The sequence below is a fragment of the Thunnus thynnus genome, chromosome 5 (assembly GCF_963924715.1).
Source record: "Thunnus thynnus chromosome 5, fThuThy2.1, whole genome shotgun sequence".
Taxonomy (NCBI): Eukaryota; Metazoa; Chordata; class Actinopteri; order Scombriformes; family Scombridae; genus Thunnus; species Thunnus thynnus.
Window position 1 is genome coordinate 6,114,967 of NC_089521.1, and position 22,779 is coordinate 6,137,745.

The 22,779-nt window shown below is 39.7% G+C and overlaps 1 protein-coding gene across 4 annotated transcripts in view; it reads left to right on the forward strand.

Moving 5' to 3' along the window:
- The window catches only part of kiaa1549la (KIAA1549-like a), a 103,673-nt gene that overhangs the window by 17,401 nt on the left and 63,493 nt on the right, over window positions 1–22,779 (forward strand). For all 4 annotated transcript variants that reach the window (XM_067588888.1, XM_067588889.1, XM_067588890.1 and 1 more), the window contains exon 2: window positions 21,413–22,144. In XM_067588888.1, the coding sequence (XP_067444989.1) occupies window positions 21,413–22,144 (732 nt within the window). The remainder of the gene's footprint in view (window positions 1–21,412; window positions 22,145–22,779) is intronic.

Genomic DNA, 22,779 nt, shown 5'->3' on the forward strand with positions numbered 1-22,779 from the left:
AGATGTTGAACTCCGCTAAGTGTGTGTATGTGCGTGATTTTATGGTTGGCTTGGTTACATAACGGCTAGAGACTAATTAGTGTAGACTTTATTCTCTTTACAGTAGTTTTAAAAACTGCAGAGATTTTATTTTCATCAACATCGCCGCGTCCTCATCGTCTCATCATCACCGGTCGGAGGCAGTGGCTGATAAAAGTCAGGTTGAGGATAATGAGGGTGATGCTTAATCACATTAATACCTGTGATTTCTACTGTCAGTAATGTAATGGCAGCTTCTTATAAAACACACACACACACACACACACACACACAGGGTAGCGTGCCACCACAGGGGACGCGGTAAGGGCAAACACACATCAAGCGCTCAGGGCCAATCGCATTCACTCAGCTCACTCATTGGTCTGTGCTGAGTCACATGGTGCATCCTGCAGCAGTTTTGGCATGTGGTTTACTGGAAAATCAATACAGCTTCACACACAGGCACACTTACTGTGTATAGACTCACACACACAAGGTTTAAAAATCATCAAGGGCCGTAACAATTCACTATGATTTTGCTTTCACATAACTGTGTGTGTGTGTGTGTGTCTGAGTGAGCAAGTGACCGTCTGAGTGTGTATGAGTGTGCACTTGTGTGACGACACGAGTGTGTGATGTGTTCTGTTTTGAGGGTGTACTTGAGTTAATAGTTATTCATAAGAGAATTAGAGCTTTGAACTTCCTTTCCTGTGTGTGTGTGTGTGTGTGTGTGTGTGTGTGTGTGTGTGTGTGTGCGTGCGTGTGTGTTTGTTATGACGAGTTTGTCTGTCAAACTACAAAGACGCCCGTCCTCCTTTTCTGACATTCCTCAGAGGAAATGGTTGCCTTCAATAATTTGACAGTTTTCATGTTTTTAGAAAAGCAGCAGTTTCCAGCTGACAAACACATGACATATCTGTGTGAAGACACAACCTGATGTGACTGGATTTTAAACTGAAACATGCAGTACATGCTTTATGTATTAAACTTTCGTGGCTCACATGCTCGGTATGAAATTAATAACGTTGCTGAGATTGCCAATATTGTTACTTAAAATTCCCTGTCATTGATTATTGAGCTGGTAGAATCCTTATATTTAAATGTTGGTATCCTCTTTAATATACTTATGAATACTACATTATGTAACATTTATATTTCAGTTTCTGGCTGTATTCTTTTTATTATATTTATTGCTTATTAGATACTGATTCAGTTCTCTTGAGGTGGAAAGTAACTAAACAGTAATATAAGCCATGTACTGAAGTACATTCTATTCTACAGCATGACGCCTACTTGTAGATTAAACTACACAACCATGTATAGTTAACATTTGCTCCGTCTCCACCAGCTACAACATTAAAATGGTGCTCACACAGTCATGCATCAGTTATATTCATCCAATAATATGACACTATAAAAGGGGTTATTGTGCTGCAGAGTGAGAACTTCTACATTTGGTAGTTAAAGCTGCACTACTCAATATTTTTTATTAACTAATTTGAAAGGGTTTTCTCGCACTGCCAGACTCACAGAGAATTATCACCTAACTGTACAGTTCCTCTCAGCGCTATGAAGTGTTTTGGCATCTTTAAGCTCATTGTTTTTGTTTTATGGCCTGTAACTTTACTGTTGTTTTTTTTTGTTTTTTTTTGTCTCACTGGCAGAGGCGACAAGCTGCTGTTGTGAAAAGGCTTTGATAAAACCACTGTACACCACCTCCCCAGCACCAAACAGCAGAAAAACAAAGTTAACAACTAGCTGGTGAACACAGTGGAACGTTTAGCAACGAGCAAGAGCCAAATATTTCCCTCAGGTGTCTGTAGAGAACTAAAAGCAATGAATGAATGTTGGTCTTAAATTTGTCAGGTGCCCAGAAACACAACTCCAAATGAATGCTTGCATTGCTCTGTGTCTGCTGGATGTATAAATAGGCAACAGTTTCCTAACACACACAACCTCAGAAGGTGATAATATGATATTGTTGTGTTTACAGCTTGTTGCGCTGCCCCCATGTGGCCAAAAAATCAATTAATGCAAGTCTAACTACATTTTGCTGTTAATATTAGTTTATACTAATTGAACATAAGTAAAAGTAAGTTCTCTCAATAACAGATGAACAGTGTCATCTGTTGACCTTTAAAATTCAGTTGTCTATTTACGCTACAGCTTTGCAAACACTTTCATAAAAATCTATGCATTTTCAATACATATCAAAATTGAGTGTCTGTTTGAAATCACCTTCATGTCAAGCAATAATCTATTTTACAGGCAAAACTATTTATGCAGCCCCAAGTCTCTGTTTGTATTTATTAGACAACATGAAAACAGCTTCCATTGGTGAGGTGAAACTGAGGTTCTCAAACTACTTTATTACTATGTGGCTTTGATATTGTTGTCCCGATACAATAAAAATGGATTGAATTTCCCCCCTGTGACAGATCTCTGTTCCAAAGACAGATACTACTTAATCTAACATCTGACCGTGGCTCTACATCATACCTTTACCAGAGTCCAAAATTGAAATCTAAAAATACAACAAACTGCAATGTGTGCTGTTAGATGGGTGCAGAGTACCACTAAAAGCCACTAAGAGGTATTTTGGGGTGTCCAATGACCCATGCGGGGTATTGGGAATCATCACTGTTTTCCTGGACTCTGTAACTTAAAACCGCCTGTTGCAGTTTGGAGATGTGCTGTTTGTGAATCAAGAATTTGACTTGAGAGCCTCCTTTGCAAACAGAATTGTTGGGTTCAAAGCTATGATCATTAACGTCACACAATATTCACTTTGAGTGGAGTAACCTTGACAAACTTGAATACTCAGAAACGCTGTTGAGTGATCAGTTAGCAGCTTCCAATATATTCACGTCTTCCAACATAGCTGGTCTATGACGATTTTTCCACATTTACATAATAAGGAAATTACAATATACAGCCTTAATGTTTTTCTTAAAAACTGTATTTGCTTACTTCCTACAAGATATGAACAATTTATACCAAAGGGGGTATTGAAGGAGTCCAGTTTTCTCTGGATAGAGCACCTCTTCCTGCTGCTCAGGAGACAGATTGGACTTGTCACTTTGTGTGGGTGGAGAAGATTTCCCACCAGTGACCAAACCCAGCACCAGACTTTAATCTGGGCAAACAGGACAACACTGTGGGCTGTTAAATAAACAGGAATCATTCCCAACTTGGAAAATCTTTTCAGTGATAGCTTTTTAAACCTGCATTAACTGATGTTTTGGCCATATGGGGGCAGTGGCAACAAGCTGTAAACACAACACTGAGCTATAATCACCTTATACATTTGATAAGCCGAATTTATTAACAAAAAAAGTGGCTTATTTACATGTCCGGCACACACGGAGCAACATTTGCATTCATTTTGAGTCGTGTTTCTGACGACCTGGTGAATATAATCTTATATTCACCTCCAATAGTCTACCAGCTCCTGAAGAAAATATGTGGATTCTCAGCTGCTGATTGTTCACCAGCTAGTCGGTAACCTTGTCCATCTGTTGTTTTGTGCTTAGCAGGTAGAGTACAGTGAGTTTTTAGAGCTTTTTCACTGAAAACAGTTGCTAATTGCATCCGCAAATGACGCTAATGAGAGCTGTGAGACTCAACCAAAATGTTAAAGATGCTGAAAGATGCTGAAATGCTCTGTGGCGTCACTCTCTGTATGTTTGTTACTACAGTTGACCCCTTTCACATACACAGTCATTTGATCCATTATTAATATACAAATATAGATTATAGCAGCTTTAATGCCTTCAAACTTCCTGCAGAAGTGATACAACCCCTCAGAACTTCTGTTCAAATAGAAGACACTACAAAAATAAACTTAACATCAACAACTTTGATCCACATCCCTCAAAACTTCTTCTTTTCCTCAGGGAAGAAAAAAGTATGACAAATCTACAAAATCTTCTCCCCCCCTGAGATAACACTACATCAGCACCACATGCAAATGTGGAGCAGAAAACAATACTCAAAAATAAAGCCTGGATATATTCATAGCTTCACTCTCAGCTGGAGATGTTCCAGTTTTTGATTTTTGTGATCTACCAACTGACCAGAAGAGCAGAAAGGTCTTAGAAAAGTCACCGCTGAAACTTTCAGCATTCTGTCATATTGTTTAAATTGAACTTTTTGGTTTTTTTGTGCATTTTTATGTTGTTGAAACATGAGTTATGAATCCCCCAAGGTTTACACAAACTTTGAGATACATCTCGCTTTTCCTCTGCTCCTCTCCCTCTTTTAAACCACGCACTTGTTCAGCTGGAACAGACCTACAGTCACACAGTAGGGCCTCAGGGATTGGGCCCGGTGCTGGAAAATACGGCTTTGGAATGATGCACAGAAGTGAGCAGCACTGACCCATGATGCACTGGGCTCCTGTTTCCTCCACAGTTAGTAGTACCAGCTTCTCTATTCTGCTTCAAAAGCTGCTCCATTTTCTCCATTCTCTCCTCTTTTATGTCAAAACTGCCTTGCTGTTCTCATAGCCAGTTCATTAAGAATTTTCCCTCTGCTCTACAAGTGAAATTTATCAGCCTTTTTCACACAGCTCCTGCCTTGTGCTTTAAATATGCCCTCCTAACACTTTGGTTGTTCAGTTACATTTGCTTAAATTTATTTTTTATCAAGATCTTTTCCTGCTGGGGTTGTGATAAATCTTTGTCAGTGATGCCAGATTGCCTGACAGATTTATTGGTACACAGCACCAACGTGGCTCCACATAGTCCACAATTCTACCGCGGGATCGTTGGCTCGGTGTCTCATATCTTTCCTGGTATTTTTGTGGGCTTCCTGTTTGTTTTAAAATAGATTCATAAGTCCTGTACAGGCTGTAGGTTCATCAACACTCTAACACACGTCCCTCCTCTCTCTCTCTCACATCTATTCTGTCTTGATCTATTCTGCGCTCTATCATGTTGACTTGTGACGGTTGAGTCTCTTTGAAAACCTGAGAAACCTTCAGTGTTGTAATGTTGTGATGGTGCTGAGACAAGGTTACGGATGGAAAGGAAAAACTCTTTAAAGGCTTCAGTGAAAAAAAACAAAGAAAGGAGCATCCAGCCGTCCTCCCTATACCTGTCTCTCATGTACATACACACACACATTTACAAACATACATTCATATGAACACTTCCACAGCAATCAGTCATCATCTTTCATCATAGGGTTGCTGTCAAGCAAGCGAAGCCTCGGCAGCGGCAGGTTGGCTGTGGGAAATGAAGCGAGAGATGAGATCTGAGCTGGCATACAGTGTGTGTGTTTTTCTTAAATTTGGGTGTGTTTCATGTGTGACTTTCCTGCTGTAAGTCCGTCTGTGCTCCTGTTGGGACTGAGTGGTATTTTCCGTGTTTGTCCTCGACTGTGTGTGTCACTTTGTCTGTTGTCTGCTTGTTTGTGTGCATGCATGTCTGGGTTTCTGTGTGTGTGTGTGTGTGTGTGTGTGTGTTGTTGTTCTTGTCATTGTATGTGTAGCTCTGTGTGTGTGTTTGTGTGTGTCTTTGTGTGTTTGTCCCAGAGTAAATGGATTTAGGCAGATGATGTAATAGTGTTCGTCCCCCTGTGTGTCGCTCTACATGAGCTAAAGGCTCCGGAGTTCAGTGTGTGACACACACACCAATGTACAGTGTGTGTGTGTGTGTGTGTGTGTGTGCACATACATTCACGTGTGTGTGTGGCAGGCAATTTCACTAAATGCATCTTGTTAAAAAAAGACTGGAAGGTACTCTCAGCTTAGCAGAACTATAATCCTTAATTGTTTAAAGTGCAGTATTAAAATGCAGACTTCCATTGTCGATGTGGAATGACGCTGCAGAGATTTGATTTGGTTTATTCTTAGAGAGAGTCTATGTGAACTCAGAGGGAAAGCTGAGTCTGGTTTTGAAGATGGATTGTATTGTGTTTAACATTTTTTCCAAGGCATTAACAGCCATTACAGCCAGTAAATAAAAGTTAATTTAGCATAATTGGGGCTGACATCATTAATTTCTTCGGAGAAAATAGGTGAAATTCAACCTGAACCCTCATCAGACTTCTTAGTCACTTAGGCTTAGTCACTGAACTGCAGGACTAACAAAAAAATAAAAAGAAAAAATGTTGCTTTGTAGAAAAATAGGGTCAGATAAATTCTTATACCCTTTTAGCTTTCTGCTTCCCACATCAAACATATGACCCACAGTGCAGCGTTTCACAATGTTGTGCAGAGAGACGAGTTTAGGCAGTGGATTAGAACACATTAGATAAAAGAGAGAATCAATTGACCTTTGCCACTCCCATTTCCTACAGCAACATGAGTAACATTTTCATGACGAAGAAAGGACGATGCCACTGTACGGTATTGAGAATGACGAGGGCTTTTCAGCAGTGGTTTGAGAAAATGAAATTCAAAATGGATGTGCCTCGCATAATAAAATATAATGGAATAATAAAAGTGAAAGCTGTGACGGAGCAGAGCCAACCTCCTGCTCTTTATGGCTCTGTGAGTTTGTGCTGTTGTGGGTGAGGCAGCTGTGCCAGAACAGATGTGTCAGTAACTTGACACAAGCATGAGTTCATCTGCATGGAAAACAAGCAAAAGTGTTTCTCACCATTGGCGGATGACACATTTTTAAATCTAGTGGTTATATTTGAAATATTATGAACATGCAGTAAGTACAGCGGGCTTAATGCAACAATCAGATTATCTAAGTGTCACATACAAATGATTTTAAACTTTCACCAATTTTCTTGTTCTCAGAATTTTCTCTGAGGTACAAACAGAATCCACGAGTCATGATGTACATTTTTCTCTTCAAGGGTAAAACCACTTGTTTGAATTAACAATTATAATAATTTGAATGAATTTGGATTAAATGTAATACCTCAAATGAAAATAAATTACTAAAATAAACTTCATGCAAAAGTAATATTTTGTTCACTTTATTGCCCTAATCATGGTTTCCCAGTTAACTGGGGTTCATCAATGTTTTTTGGGTTTTTTTTTTTTTTTAGATTTTATCCAGATATTTTGGCATGTTCACTTAGTAGTTATTTGGAAAATTCTCCCACTCCAACAGCTGCCTCAGGGTCTTTATGCATATCCTTTCATATCACCACCCTTGATCATCTCTCATCTTAGTCATGGACTTTTGCAAGATGCATCCAAATCCATGTCAAACCTATTCTTTCTTTATTTCTGTGATAGTATGGCTTTGCTCTGATGACACTACATTGTCAGTGTATCTATATTTTTAAACTTTTTTGAGTTCCCTAATATGCATAACATGCTACATTTTTTATGCTCTTGTATGACATTTATGTGAATGAAACTTTATATGGCAATTTGCTACTGTCATTTCAAGAACATGCACCTTTTCATGAACTGGTGGTATTCATCAAGTTGAACTAAATGATTTACCTTGTGGAAAAAGTAAGGGAGATTTACAATAAAGCTTCTTGAATGGAATGGAAAAACACAGACACAGTGCTTAGTCACCACGGACTGATGGTGGTAACATCACAAGCCACTAAGACTTTTGAAAAACTTGTCTTGGATGAATTTATACCTCTTATAAAAGACTCCTCGGCCCTCCTGCAGTTTGCCTGCAGGCTCGAGTCCGAGATGACTCTGCTATAATCTCCCTGCTCCATGGGCCATACCACCATTTGAATAAGATGTGAGAATTGTTTTTGCTTCCACCAAATGCTTTCAACACCATCCAGCCTCTCCTGCTGGGGGAGTATGCTCAAGGCAGCGACTGGAAAGGCCCCCACGGTGTCCAGGATTACAGAGGAGCACACTGGTAGGCAGCGATTTGTCAGCCTCCACAGCTATGTGGTTGTGGCTGTGCGGATCTGCACGTCTCTAAAAACCAATGAATAAGAAAGAGGGAGGATGCTTGGATTATGGTTGTTTCTAGCTGTGTCGGTTGATATTTTGGTTTGTGGACCTTTTTCAAGTCTTTGGAGATATGAGGATGGAAAAATAATGAATAACAAAATATTAAACTAACAAAAAGACTATTGCAAGTTTCTATAAGAATTTGCTCAAATAAATCCAGAATTCCCTCAACCTTTTTATCTGAGTAGTCTCTCAGGATGGAGGCAGCTTTATGTTCCACACCTGGGATAACACATTGATCTGCAGTATTTCAAAGGTTGAATTCTAGTAGTATATTTGATAGTGGAACTTGACTTGGCGCTAATCTTACCTGTGCTTTAACCGTAGCTGTGCCCATCACAATCATGGAATAGTAACTTTAACACTGAATATTGTGTTTCTGGTGATCATCAGATGATGCCTCCTACCACAGCAGTTACAACACTGGCCAGATGGGAGGTTGTTGAACACGGCAACAGCATTAGCTTCAGCCAGCTGGGAGGGTGTTGAGAACTGTTTAGGAATGTATGCAGAATCTGTCGCCTCTCTGCTTCACAGCCGCGGCAAAGTCTGAGTCTGTACACAGCTACAACAAATCTCCAACCCTGCTGGAGACTGAAGATGTTGCTATCAAATATCTTCTTCCTGACTTTTGTGTTTTTTAAAAGCATTTATCTAGTGATCTTGCCCTGCCCTCTATACATTTCATCTCTCCAGTCTCCTGAAGAGTATTAACATTATCCAAACAGTTTTATGGGAAGTATTTCAGACATATTGGAACAAACTTTAAGCTTAAAGTCAGTGTTTGTTTTTTGTCTTTATGTCTGGCTCAGATACCAGGTGGTTAGCATTGTGGTGCTGCTGTGGCTGTGATGTCACTGTGGTGTATGTACAGTGCGTGTGTGACAGATGGAGAGACAGAGGAATACGTGTTTTTTGTGACTGTTTATACGCACTTTATGTATAAAGACAGAAAGCAGAGATAGAGAGTGTGTGTGTGTGTGTGTGTGTCAGTGTACGTCTTTTTGCCACTGAAAATGTGAGTGCGTCTCTTCTTCTGCCTCAGAATAAATATCTGCTAGCTTGTGTGTGTGTGTATTGTGAGTGCACGTGTCAATTAAGGTTTGTGTGTGTGCACGTCACAGCAGCTCAGGATGTCTCCCCAGTTCTGTTTATGCTGCTAGACTGGCTGACCTACCGAGTGCCCCACAGCTAGTCACATGACTGTGTTAACCAGCCACACGGGACCCTGCGATAGAGCAGCACAGATGAGGCGCCATGCTGCCTTCGCCTGCCTGCCTGTGTGTGTGTGTGTGTGTGTGTGTGTGTGTGTGTGTGTGTTTGTCTTAATTATTGCATGACTGCATACTTATTGCCTTACTGATGCTTTTACCTTTTTGTGTGTGTGTCTTTGTTTTAATATGCCTTTTCCTGTTCCTGAACCTCTGTCAGACTCCCAAAGGTACACTGCTAGAAGACATTCAGGTTGTTCACTACCACTAATTTCATTTCTGTGTACTGGTGTGCATCGTTTCTCATTATCCAATGGTGTGTAAGCACAAGAAGTTTGATTAAAACTGCAAAAATTGAAGGGTACAACATATTGTCTCTTGACACTCACTCAGCTTTCTTGCACACTGATGCAATTATTATTATATATATATATATATTTTGTCATTGCAAAACACATAATGTGTCACTAGAAATAATGAATACATGGGTGCCTGCAGGTACATTTAGTGAAATATAAAATTCCAAAGCTAGCTAAAACATATGCTAACATTCTCACTGTGCCACCAAAGTAAGGAGGTGAAAGTGATGCCTAAAAGAACAGAGAAATAAAAAAATGAATATAAAATGAAAATGACAAGATACAGCAAGAGTAATAAATTATAAACCCTCCTGCATTTTTCCTCTTGTATATAAACACATGAACATGCATTTTGATGAGAATGTCTTAATCTCTATTTTTTTCCCCACTGTGATCACAATTTGTACTGAGCAGGACATTTTACAGTTGAAAAATAAATGTTAGCACTCTGTGGTGGACAAACTATGCAATGGCGACACAGTTTGAACTTATCTTTGTCCTTACCGTACTGCAATTGTGTTTACTTAGTGGCAGACTGATACACCAACATCATTAATACAGTATCTGCAATAAGCTGATGTCAGCCAATATATCAACCCAAATGATTAACAGGTGTAGCTCTGCCGAGTGCATATACTGGCACACTATGTGCTGTATCTGGGTTACATAGTATTTACATATGTAAAAATAATATCCCTGTTTCAGAAATGAATATACTATAGCATTTAAACACTTTCTTATTCAGATCACTGTGTACCATGTGTGCTGGTACATCTTGAACTCAAGTTACTTAAGTTAGTACTTAGTCAGTAAAACAAAAATATGATGATGAATGATGTAAAGATGAACTACATAGTGAAAGGGAAATGAAAGTCTGATGGAGTATGCAGGGGATAAATTTTACTGCCATCTTTCATTACTAGTGATCAAATCAAACACAGAATGAAACTCTAAACTGGAAAATGTGTCTGCATATAAATGTAGTCATTCTGTAGGGTGAACCACAGAATTAGATGTGACATCAGCTGTCTGAAATTTATTAACTTATCTATGACTTCTGTCAGTCTTTAGTGTTAGCAGAAATAGTAACAAGTGATGGGCTGCTGTTCCCTCTATGTTACCTGTCAGACTGCAGTCTCCTACACCACAGCTGATCACTGCCACGTCTCTCTCTGCAGTGAAACAACCACACGACGGTGTGCTCTTCATCACATGTTGGTCCCTTTAGGTGGCTAACTAACTAACTGAGTAACTACAGGGGGGTTTTCCATCAAGGCGGATAAAGGAAAAGCCTGGCTTATTGTGATAAGTCTTGCTATTTTAAGTGAGAGTTCCGTTCCTTACACACAACTTAATTTAGCTTCAGTTTAAGCTAGCTAACAGCTTCATGTTGGCATCAAACTAGCTATGAAGCAAGAACAAAACCGTCAATTAGATTTTGTGTTCAAAATAAACCAGTAATATATAAACAAAATACATATTCAAAACACAATTTAATGTCTATATATTGTTTTTTTTACTTGATTATATGGTATGTTTCTCTTATGTAACGTAATAAGTATGTATTTTTGCTTTGATACATACATGTCTGTTGATGCCAAAGCTATTATTTTAACCGTTCGTAAGTGTATTTGACTCTGGTATTAATAAAAGTATCTAGAATGACTTTGATTAGCGTTTTAGTGTTCAGAACAGAGCGTTGTCTCACCTTGTTATATTTTATTTACAATTTGTCAAATGATATCAATCAGGTTTTGTAGTTTATGCACACACAAACGTGCACCCATGGCAGCCCTGAAACCACAAAGCCCCCCACATACCAAATCCCAATTTAACCCCTGCTAATAAGCAATAGAAAGACACATCCCTCGAAGCCAAGCAAGGGTAGCTAGCAGACAGACTGCCAAAATATTGCCAGCCAATGCCAGATGTCTGATAAGAAGCAAAGCAGTACAGGGGCAGTCTGCCAGGCAGATGGAAACCAACTAAGCAATAGATGGAAACCAACTAAGCAATAAGAGATATCCCAACAGACTGCCCTGTATTATTTTGCTTCCTGTAAGGCACCTGGCAGTCTCAAGCAGCCTTCAAAGTGATATTATTATTACTTTGCTGCCAACTTTCCAACATTTCTAGAATACAGTGTAATAATAATCTACCATTAGCTATTTGACACCTATGTTTATGTTGACCATCAATAGTTCTGCTCTGCCTTAAATAGACCAAAATCACTGGAACTGCAGTTTGTATTTCGTCAAGTGTCTCTGCATTTTTGTGTTAATAACACATCGATTTTCCCCTTTCTTTCTGTTATCATAATATATCATCTTACTATCCTGATACTTACAGGTGTCTTTCTGCAGTTTAACACCCACAGCCTTGTTATACTTGCTCATCTGTTAGGATAGATTAACAAATAATTGAAATCTAACAGTGGTTAAATTTGAATATATTTTGGATAGTTTCTTGATATGTTGGAGCAGCAGTACATTGTGCCGTATGAGAGAAGATAGGGCCATGCAACAAAGAAACTGAGCTTATGCATATATCACTTCGCACTTCGGTATGCACCAGAAACTTTAGACAATTCAAAAGGTTTTCCTTTTTTTTGCTGTGTAACTTCTGGTTCGGTCAAGATAAATCAAGCGTCCTTGAGTAATTGTTTTAATAGTTTGCCAAATTCATTGTGTGACCCTGCAGTCTAGATCCAGGTAGTTACCACTGCAGTGTACACTTTAGATGTTTGTCAAGAGACTTTATAGAACCAAACAAACACATCACATCACAATCACTGCCATTAGATGCTTTGCAGTTTTTTGTTGTGTATGATGTGTTCATGTTAAGCCCTTTTTGACCTTTGGGGTTTGTTACAGCATGCACAGGGTCAAATGGATTTTCCAGAGTCAGGACTACATCAAAACATGTGCTAACACGTGATGTTATAAACAGAGTCGATATATGGCATATTTTTGACGTAGTGAATTTAAATTTGAATCTCTATAGTAGTTTGATCTTTGAGCCCACATATCCACTAGGTCTTGAATTGAAGTGATTTAGTGCATTGTGATATGTTTTATTACATTGTTCATCTCCCTCTCTGCAGCAGTGCAACTCATCCAATCAAGGATCTGCGTTAAGTCAACATCTCAGGGCAGAAAAATTGTGAAATCTTACTATTAAAGCTAATGCATTTTAATACATACATTTTCAATCAGTATGCCGGATCTCAGGGGCAATAAAAAAAAATCATGCAGGGAAAAGTGTAATTTCATACAGTATGCATTGTGTGATGATGGCTTGCTGTACTGTACAACTCATGGAGGGTTGATGTAGGTTGCTCAGTAGGTGGGCAAACCTACTGAGCCAACTGGCCTCTCACATCAGACAGAAGGCCATACTGGCTGAGGTCTAAATAGGATCTACAGCTGACAATAACTCTTATTAGTTTTATTTTCAAATCCCCACTCAGTCATCTGCTGACCCGCTGATAAAATCTGTCCTCCATAGCTCCAGTGTAGCATTTACAACTGTATTCTTGACAGACTGGAGAAATAATTTTAAATGAAAGCAGACATTTCTGTTTTTTTTTTGTGTTTGCTCCATCTCTGTTGTGTGCCTTGTTCATAGAGTCGACTAATCTTCATAATTCCCCACTGATCATAATTGTATTATCATAGATTAATAAACAATTTATGGGTCCATTTATCATTTATCTTTGAACTGCTGCCACAGTGTGTTAAGCCCTCATATGCGTTTTCATCCTGCCATTAAAAACACTGTGTAATGCTGCTTCTTATCATAAGCTGTGTAAATGCAGGGCACTGATGTGACTATAGGTTGGACTTTATCAGATTTCTGTGGAGCGGTTGCTGTGGAGACCCAGCAGCAGAAGCAGCCCTGTTGTCAAGCTGAATGGGGCTGTTGGATTTACTGTTACCTCAAATAGATTCAGTCTGCTTCTCTGCATTGTTTCCTTTATTCTACTGATTGGCCTGGAATTTGGATGTCATAGTTTGTTGCTCTATGTTTTGAAGTATTAGGTTGATGTCTTGACAGTATAAGCCGAGATCTCTGAGGATTAGCATAATACAACTCTTCTCTCCTCTTCTCTTCTCTTCTCTTCTCTTCTCTTCTCTTCTCTTCTCTTCTCTTCTCTTCTCTTCTCTTCTCTTCTCTTCTCTTCTCTTCTCTTCTCTTCTCTTCTCTTCTCTTCTCTCTTTTTTCTCCATCTCTTTGATTTGAAGGATATCAAGCTATCAAAGTCCCGTTACAATGAGTGTGAAAAAGACACTAAAGACAGATGGTTCAAAAAGCTCTCAGGTTCTTAAATTGTTACAGTAACTGAAACTACAGAGGCAAACAAATGGGGCAATTCTGCCTTACTTTTTCTGTCATTCTAACAATTTTCAGGATGGTACAGTCTGCATAGAGAAAAACCTCGGCTTGACACAGCAATCCATCCATGTTTAGGTCTGAATTGATCCAAAACACCCAGAATAAAAAACTTAAACAGCTGTGAAAAATGGCATTTCAGCATTGACATTTTATTACTTTGTGCTGCCCCACTCCCACACACACACACACACACAAAGCAGAGAACCAAAAATATAATAAATCTCAGATACGGTATGCTGATGGCCTGCTAAGAGGGGTGAAATATTCATTATGGCTGCAGAACTGCTGGATTAAATGACTCTGTAACTTTTAAACTGGATCCTTTTTAAAAACACCATTTTCTCCTTTACAGTATTAAGTAGAAAAATGTATGCACATGAACTAATACTGGAATAGGATATTTCAACGATCATTCCTGGCGGTCTTGCATTTTTCATATTTCAAGTCAAATCCCAAGTTCCTTTGCAACACCAGATTACCTCCATGTCAGGTTCATAGCAGCTCCTGTGTGCCATCATATGAGAAATCTTGTCAAGTCACAAGTAGAAGATGATGAGTGATGAGTTGAAATCGGATACTAAGTAGTGTCTTCAGTTAAGGTCATGAACAAGAAGAATGTGAGTGTTTCATCACCTGTGGCTCTTCAACTCCTTGTAACATTTTAATGTAGGAATATTAATGTTCTGCACTATATTATGTATTAAACCCAAATTGATTCCCAGAATGAGTGATGCAGCACCCCGGGGTGCCTTAAGGAAGGGCAAAAGGCGAGATGTTAATTTCCATCTTTTACTGTAATGTCAATTTTTAATGTTTCACCACCTAAAAAACAAAGCTCATTTACATGAACTACATTTTTTATATTATGTTTTCAAACATATCAAAACAGATGAAATTAGCAAATTTCTGTATTAAAGTAAAAACCCTTTGTTGTATATAAGGCTGCAATGTCACAACTAAGATTAGCACACTTACTTTTTGTTCATTGTTAATACTAATTCATATTACTAATTACTAACTAACTAATACTGATGTTAGTTCATATATGTCTCATATTTTACATCAGTATTACTTGTTTTGTTAGCTTGTTAATTTTTTTCCATTTAGCTGAAAAGCTTGTTGTGCAGGTGGGCAATCACTATGAGGGGGTGTCATGGTTACAGAAATGTTTGGGAACCATTTTAAAAGACTGCACAAAGAACTTTCTCCCATGAAATATGATACTACGGAAAATCCCTTTTTAAAATTCTAAATCAAAAACAAATTTCCCACACTTTTATTTGGATGGACCTGATTCACCCGTTCAGTACCAGCTGAAAGACAAAGTGGTTGTTTCTGCTTGAACATGTCTGTTGTCAGTATATCTACTGTGTGTGTGTGTGTGTGTGTGTGTGTGTGTGTGTGTGTGTGTGTGTGTGTGTGTGTGTGTGTCTTTCAGATGAGTTGATGATGCAACGTTTGAAAACCAAGGTGCTTCACCATTAGTTATTAGCCATCATTCCACTATGTGTGTAAATTGAGTCAATTGGCTGTGATGAGGAATGGTAGTTCCCACGCTTTGGCTTATTGGCTTTGAAGACTAATAAGTGAGAAAAAAAAGTTCTGGAAAAAAAAGTCTCATCTTGAAAAAATATATTTTACAAATTAAACGTGAAAAATGCACTTCCTCTTTACATTCACAGTTCATTTGATATGATAATTGGTTACAATCAGTTGTGTCGTTTTTCTCGCACTTTGGCAGCTCTTCTGAGTATGACTGAGAAAAAAATGGCACACTTTCCCAAACTCTACTCAATATTAGCGTTCCCAGAGAATAACAAACATTTCTGGATTGCTGCTACACTACCTAGTTTTGGTTTCTGACTGATATTTTGTGATCCTGTCAAAGCAACAGCCCTGGTTATACTAATCTGTTGGCAAACATGTCAACTCACAGGTGTCTGAATAAAGACTGAATCATGGACGATTAAGATAAAAAATTTCACTATGTATTTTTGTTGTCAGTGTAGACATGACGTTGGTTTGTGTCCTTCCATTATCATCCATCTATATTTCTACCTGACCATCCATCCATTGGACAATCCATCCAAATAGTCTCCTGTTTTCGCCTCCACACAGACAGATGGGTGCCCTGAATAGTTCCAGGAAATGGTAACATGTCCATCCTGTTGGACGGCCTCAGTCTGTTGGATAAAATCTACTGGCTTGAGACCATCCTTACTCCCACTGAGTCTCATGCCACATCGAGTATATCAATGCTTTGACTTGCTACCAGCACTCCCACTCTAACCACAAAGGCTTCATTTAAAGCAAATCTCTCATTTAAACAATAAGAATTGTATTTCCTCATCCTCAAACGACTCACTCTCCTCCTCACTGAACGTGAACACATGGTTTGATGGTACGGCATTTACTTTCTGCTCAAAATATAGAACTTGACTCGGTATAAATAACCTCTCAGGAATTATCTTACCTCTAAGCTTGCGCCAACAAAAGAACTTGAACACATGAAATTTATATAAAAATATACCTGTTTATCAGCTTATAATACCTGTTTTTTAAAATAATTTATATTGCCAATAAGTCGAAGTTTAAAGGTTTCTTGTGGTGGTGGCCTAACTCAGCAATAACACCCAACTATGCAGTTCTATTCAGCTTTTAGTCCCCTCTTTACTCTTTTAGCAGATTTTGGGTATTACATATTTACTGTATTGTTCAGTCTGAGTCGGTCTCATAAGCCTTCTACATTAAACCATATAGGCAGCAGTGTCAAGCAAACAAGCTAAGACAAGTGTATCTTGAGTGCCCAGTTTAAAATGTAAATGTTAACATGTCTGGTGAAGAATGTCAGTAACTAAACACACATATATTTTTCTGAGGAGCCGGTGCACCAAACCAAAGCTAGAAAAAAACAGTGAATATCAGACTCAAACCATGACATGTGGTTGTGCAACAATAGCAACTCAATAAGCTGATGGTATGTCAAATGAAATGTCAAGAGACCTCCAACATCATTAGGATTCATCCTCTGGGGACTTTGAATACATGTACACATGTACATGTTTTATGGCAATCCATCCAATATTTATCAAAATATTTTAGTCTGGACCAACTAACCAACACTGCCATTCCTAGATCCTAGATTAATTCTAAAATCACTTGCAAATTAAATTTTGGGGGTACCAAAGTCAACTGTGAGAGAGAAATGTGAAACTGTAATCTACAAAGCAGCATTCACTATTGTACAGATTAGTAAACAGGAGTGTGCTGTGTGCACATAACTGCTGTTACTCACATTAAAATTTGATACTGAAGTTGTAATTTCATATCAATCAGTTTCTCCCTGCTGCCATTTGCAGCTGCCAGTGTACAAAGGTGTGTAGCTCTGGTGATGAGAGCTAACTGAATTTAAGAAACTTTGATGCATTCATTACTGCTGAATCTGGTCATATGATGCCACCATCCTGTACATAGCCTACATTTGGTGAAAAAATGTTTTGCAGAAGGTTCAGTTATTGTTAGCGAGTCCAGCTTTCAGTGCATTGTGCTAATTTGTTTAATCGCTTTCTGTACTTTGTGTGAGAATTTCTGCCAGTGACAACAACTAACACCACTGTTTTGCTCAGACTAATGAGGTAAAGCTACAATGTCTTCATTACTGTGGATCATGTGGCAGCCTGTACTGCAGCCCAATTCTGTAAATTAGCCCAGTGAGTCTGGTGTGGTCTTATAGAAAAATCTTGCCAAGTGCAACTCTTAGATGGAGATTAAGACATGTATTATTTTTTATCTGGCTTTAATCATTACATTAATTAAAACCTGCCACCAGTTGGCTAGTTGTCATATTCGGCTAACTAGACTCCCCCTCCTCACTTTTCTCTCTGAGCTTCACTGAGCTGAGGACCAGTTGGCTGAGTACCACTCTCACACTTCCTAACCACCTGTCCTGCTCACAGTCAGGGGGGCAGAATGGATCATCTCTGCTTGGCCCAAAGCCCCAAGTACACAACTCAGCACTAAGGAGGGCAAAGCCATGGCCATAGACCATAGACATTTACCATTATACTATCACACGCACCTGGGAACAGCTAATCTGAATGGTCAGAAAGCTTGTAGTGACCTGGCAAAGCTTTACAGGGTTGTGTTGGCATCTACAGAGATTCAGCAGGGCATCAGTGGACACGGTGCCAGCTGGCAAGGCTCTATGGTCAATACATAACATGACACTAGTCTAAAGCCTTCTAAATGGCCAGTAGCGCTTTGTGCACCATTTCCATGTGATGATTCTCATAATCTGCCATAAGCTGAATGTTCTCACATGGAAATAGGCAAAAAATGTCCTGTGTGTTTTGTCCAAATAGATAAAGCAGGTCAGGTCTGCTCTGATCCACATTTATCCATCTTTAATCCACACTTTCTGTTCTACCATCCATCCATCCATCCATCCATCCATCCATCTATCCATCCATCCATCCATCCTGTCCATATTTGTTCTCAGTGGAGGTTCTTCACTCCAAGTGTTTTGTCAGAGGTCTGATGGTAGAGTCACATATGTTCTCAGTCAGACCAGGTGGCTAACTGTTGGAAGAGAAAACACTCAAAACACCACTAACAGTCATGCATATGGTACTGTCCTGTCATCCATCCCACCATCCATTGATCCCTTCATTCATCCCTCCACCCATCCATTCATCCATCCATTTGTTCATTCAAACAAACACATTTCTGGTAGCCATCCACAGACGTGCTGCTTTAAAAAAAACAAAAAACAAATTCCCATGATGAAGCCAGATATATTTTTCCTACTAGCAAATATTGATTGTTATTAGGGTATGGGTTAGAAAAGTAATGGAGGCAGATAAGAAAAGGATGGTCAAAATCTCAAACATTATATGCATGCAAATGATTTAGCGATCTGTCAATCAAATGCATTATAAAGCACAACACAATATTTTAGGCTCTCAACATGATACCATTTTCCTTCCAAGTGAATGGCAATAAGGAGCAGGTACCACACACAAACACTCTAATAACACATGTTTAGGACAAGCAACTGTTACTAAGTTTCTGTTGCTGACAGATAACAGTCACTAAGTAATCAATTGAAAGAAATGTGTTCTTTGATGTGTGTCTGTTTTGTGATTAACTGAAAATTGGTCTGTCACAGTCTCAATGTCCAGTCCTTCAGTTCTGTCACTGTTCATTGTAATAGAACAGCAAACTCATTCATTTGGTCATACCTCTGATTGAGAGCTAAAGTGTGTTTCTTAAACCTAACCTAACCTAGTGCTAGATTCTAGCACTTTGAAACCACTTTTAGAGTCACTATAGCAGCTCAACTTAAAACTTTGTTGACATATGTTTGCTTCAATTTGCAAGCTCTGCTGCACATTAGTCTTTTTTGATACCACCACTCGCCCAGTTGTGGTGTCAATTGGAAATACTCAAACTCTACACATAGTAACCATACTAATGTGAAACCAAATAGCAGTGTTGAGTGTTGGTAGGTGATTGCTTTGCAACAGTTCTTTCATTGAAGGGCTTTTGAAGTTGGTATATGCTGTTGGCTGTGTAAGCAGGTGTCTTTTTCTGTGGGTGAGAGGTCCACAGTGTCTACAGTTTTAGGAAGTACTTCAGCATTCTACTGTAGCACACCAAACAGTCCTTTAAAAATACTGTATATATTTTTCGAAAATTATTTCAATTCACGTCAACAGGAATCTTTGCCTTCAGGCGGAGCTTGCTATCAGCATTTATCCCCTTTCACATCACATCAAAGCAAAGAGACTACATGCTGAAGAACTGTAGTGCTTCAGTTGGGATATGAACTGCAGCAAAAAGAAAGATGAATTCTCAGTTAAGCTTAACGAGCATGTTACTCTCCTTGTGGTGCCCAAGTTAATCACCCCTGCCATTTCTAGCTTTGTGGTTTTCTGCTCTCTCAAAATGACTAATGAAGCTCTTGAGGCAGGCACTAACACGCAACACAGACTGTGAAAAGGCTGAAATGTAAATTGTCAATGGATTAATTTCCTCTTTTAATGACATTTATGATATGACATCCTATAATAAGGAACAGATTGCTCAGTGGTGGTAGTTAATAGTGGGGTGGTTGAAATGCTTTATAGCAGGTGTCCGGAGGATATACAGCAGCTAAGCCCAGAGCTGGTTCTGTAAAGCCTCTCTTGCTCGGAATCACTGTCTTTTAATTAACCAACCCTCCTCAGAGACATGGGGAGCGTGGGAAGTGTGCGACACACATGCACACTCAATGCATTTGCAGGCTGAAATGAGTGCTTCAGTGTGTGTGCTTAAATAACAACAAGCCACTCTGTCCAACATTTGCTTCCCTCTTACATGGAGAACAGAAGAACTTCAACATCCGCCTGCTGGAGTGATGCCAAAACCAAACCTTTCTACTTTACTGTCACCCAGCAAGGCGGCCAGTGAGCCAGTCGGCCCTGTTTTTTTCCTCATCTTACAAATTCCACTACGGCAAGGTGCCTTTGAGACTGAATGTATTAGGCAGGATAATCGCCTCAGTCTGCCAAACCTTCAGGCTTTGTTGAGGCTACGGAGGAGATGAAGACAGTTCACAGAATGGAGATAAACGCTGATGCTAAATGCTTTGACTGGATGCTTTCTTTGCTCTTCCATTTCCATGTATCTGAATCATTTAGTGTCAAATTTTGAAAAATGACAAATGACTCTACAAAACAGTCATTACTTACAAATACTGTAACTCACACTAAACTTTGCTCGGGAAATATATTTCAGTCTCATTAGTGCTGGTCTGAGCCATGAGCCGTATTTGATGCATTTCCACAGCCTGAGTGGTTGTGTATGTTCTAGGAATAATAAATCCATGGGCTAGCATGGCTAACCTAACAGATCAGATTAGTATCTGTGAAATCACAGCTGATTAGGGTGTGTGTGTATGTGTGTGTGTCCTAATTTATGCACTCTGGAACATCTAAATTAATTCCCTATGCTTTATCCTCTAAAAACATAAGTGACCTACTTTAGACATTATTACTATTTTTCCACAGTCGCAGTTTTAGAGGGTTTTTTTCTATTTTAATCCCTTTGGATAAATGTGTGTGAGACAGAGGAGAGAAAGAGAAAGAATATGCATGTGTGTATTTGCCAGAGAGCAATAGAGAAGTGTGTATCCTCTCATGATGAGTGTGTGTGTGTTTGCGTGTGTGTGTGTGTGTGAGTGTGAGCAGAGCAGTTTTAAATCTCCTGGGAGTTGGACAGTTGCAGTGGCATTATGAGGACTAATGATTTGAGGACTCCAGCTGTGTGTGTGCATGTGTGTGTGTGTGTGTGTGTGTTTGAGGGTATGGAAGGGCAGATGATATACGAGTTACTAAAGAACTGAAACAGAAGTCATTGTCAGGCCAGTGGGAGTCAGACAGCTCACCATCCTGCTGCTACCCAGACCTCCTAATTAAACACTATTTATGCTTTTTCTCCATCTCCCTCTCCCTCATGCCTCCTTTGTCCTTCTGTCTCTCTGTTTCCTACAGCTGAGGGAGGTCATCATGAGTCACTCAGGCAGGCTGTCTTGCCTCTGGACCCCACAGTGCCCTCCAACCTTTCAGCCACCCCAGGGACTGGAGACAGAACTGGGGCTAAAGACAAAGATGCGATGGATGGGACTGACGCCAGTCCTGGAGCTGGACCCCGAGCTTGGCCTGAGGGCAAAGTGTTTGCTGAGGCCAGAACAGCAGTTTGGACTGAAACAGAAGCAGGAGTGCGTGCCGGAGCAGGTGGCAAAGTCTTTGCCGAGACAGGGATTATGACTGGAACCGGCGCCTGGGCTGGAGTTGGGGCTGAATGGAGGCCGGTGGACGCAGAAGGAGAAGACCAGCCAAGCATGCCCAGGGACTCAGCTGCCTGGCTGGGGCGGCAGAGGCTGCAGACGCGTGGAGAGGGCCAGAGAGAGCAGGCAGCCTTCTCATCAGTCCTCACCATGCTGGCAGAGACCACTGAACTGCAGGCACCAGCAGTGGGAAAACCTTTAGGACTGCTGTCTAAAGCTGCTTGGACCAAAATCTCCTCATCGTCATCCAAGGCCTCCTCCTCTTCGTCCTCTTCCTCTACGATAAAAGCATCCTCTTTGCCTTCCTCCTCCTCTTCCTCCTCTTCCCCCTCTTCCCCAGCAACTAACAGAGACAGTAAGGCAGCAAGTTCAGACACCATCTCTATGGCTGATGGTAGCAGTAACTCGTCCAACAGCAGCAGCAACTCCAGTTTGGGTACGGTACAGGGTTGTAAGAGTTCTATCATGTAAATATATTCCAACTTTTTACAGTGGAATTGGCTTGTTTTGTTTTTATTTTATTTGGAATTTTTGTTTATGTGGTCAAAGTTTCAATTTCTTTTACACAGCTTTGTCAATTATAGATTCTAAAATGAGAACATGGACAACTAGAACCTCTTGTGCACCTACACTCAGTGGGATCTGATATCATATTTTTTTTCCGTCACCATTATTAACCATTGTTGTTACTGTATAATTTTCAGCATTGATATCATCATGGCCAGCTATTTAGCCATCATCTTCATCATCCCCATCACCATTATCATCATTTTGTAATCACCTTTAACATATTGCCATCCTCATCATCATCGTCATCTTTCCCTCCCTCATCATCTTCACCATCATGTCGTGTCTCCTCCTACTGCCTAGAAGACTCTCAAGGGACTGCTCTGACCTGCAAGGCAAAGGTCACGTGACAGAGACTGTCTGAGCAGTAGCCTCACTAGCTTGTTAACTTATCTTGTAAGAAATTAGTGAAGAAGCACATAACACAACTGTTGTCTTTTATGGAAAAATGCAGTTAATCAACAATCATTTTCTTTTACTGCTTATCCTCTAGAGGGTTGGGGG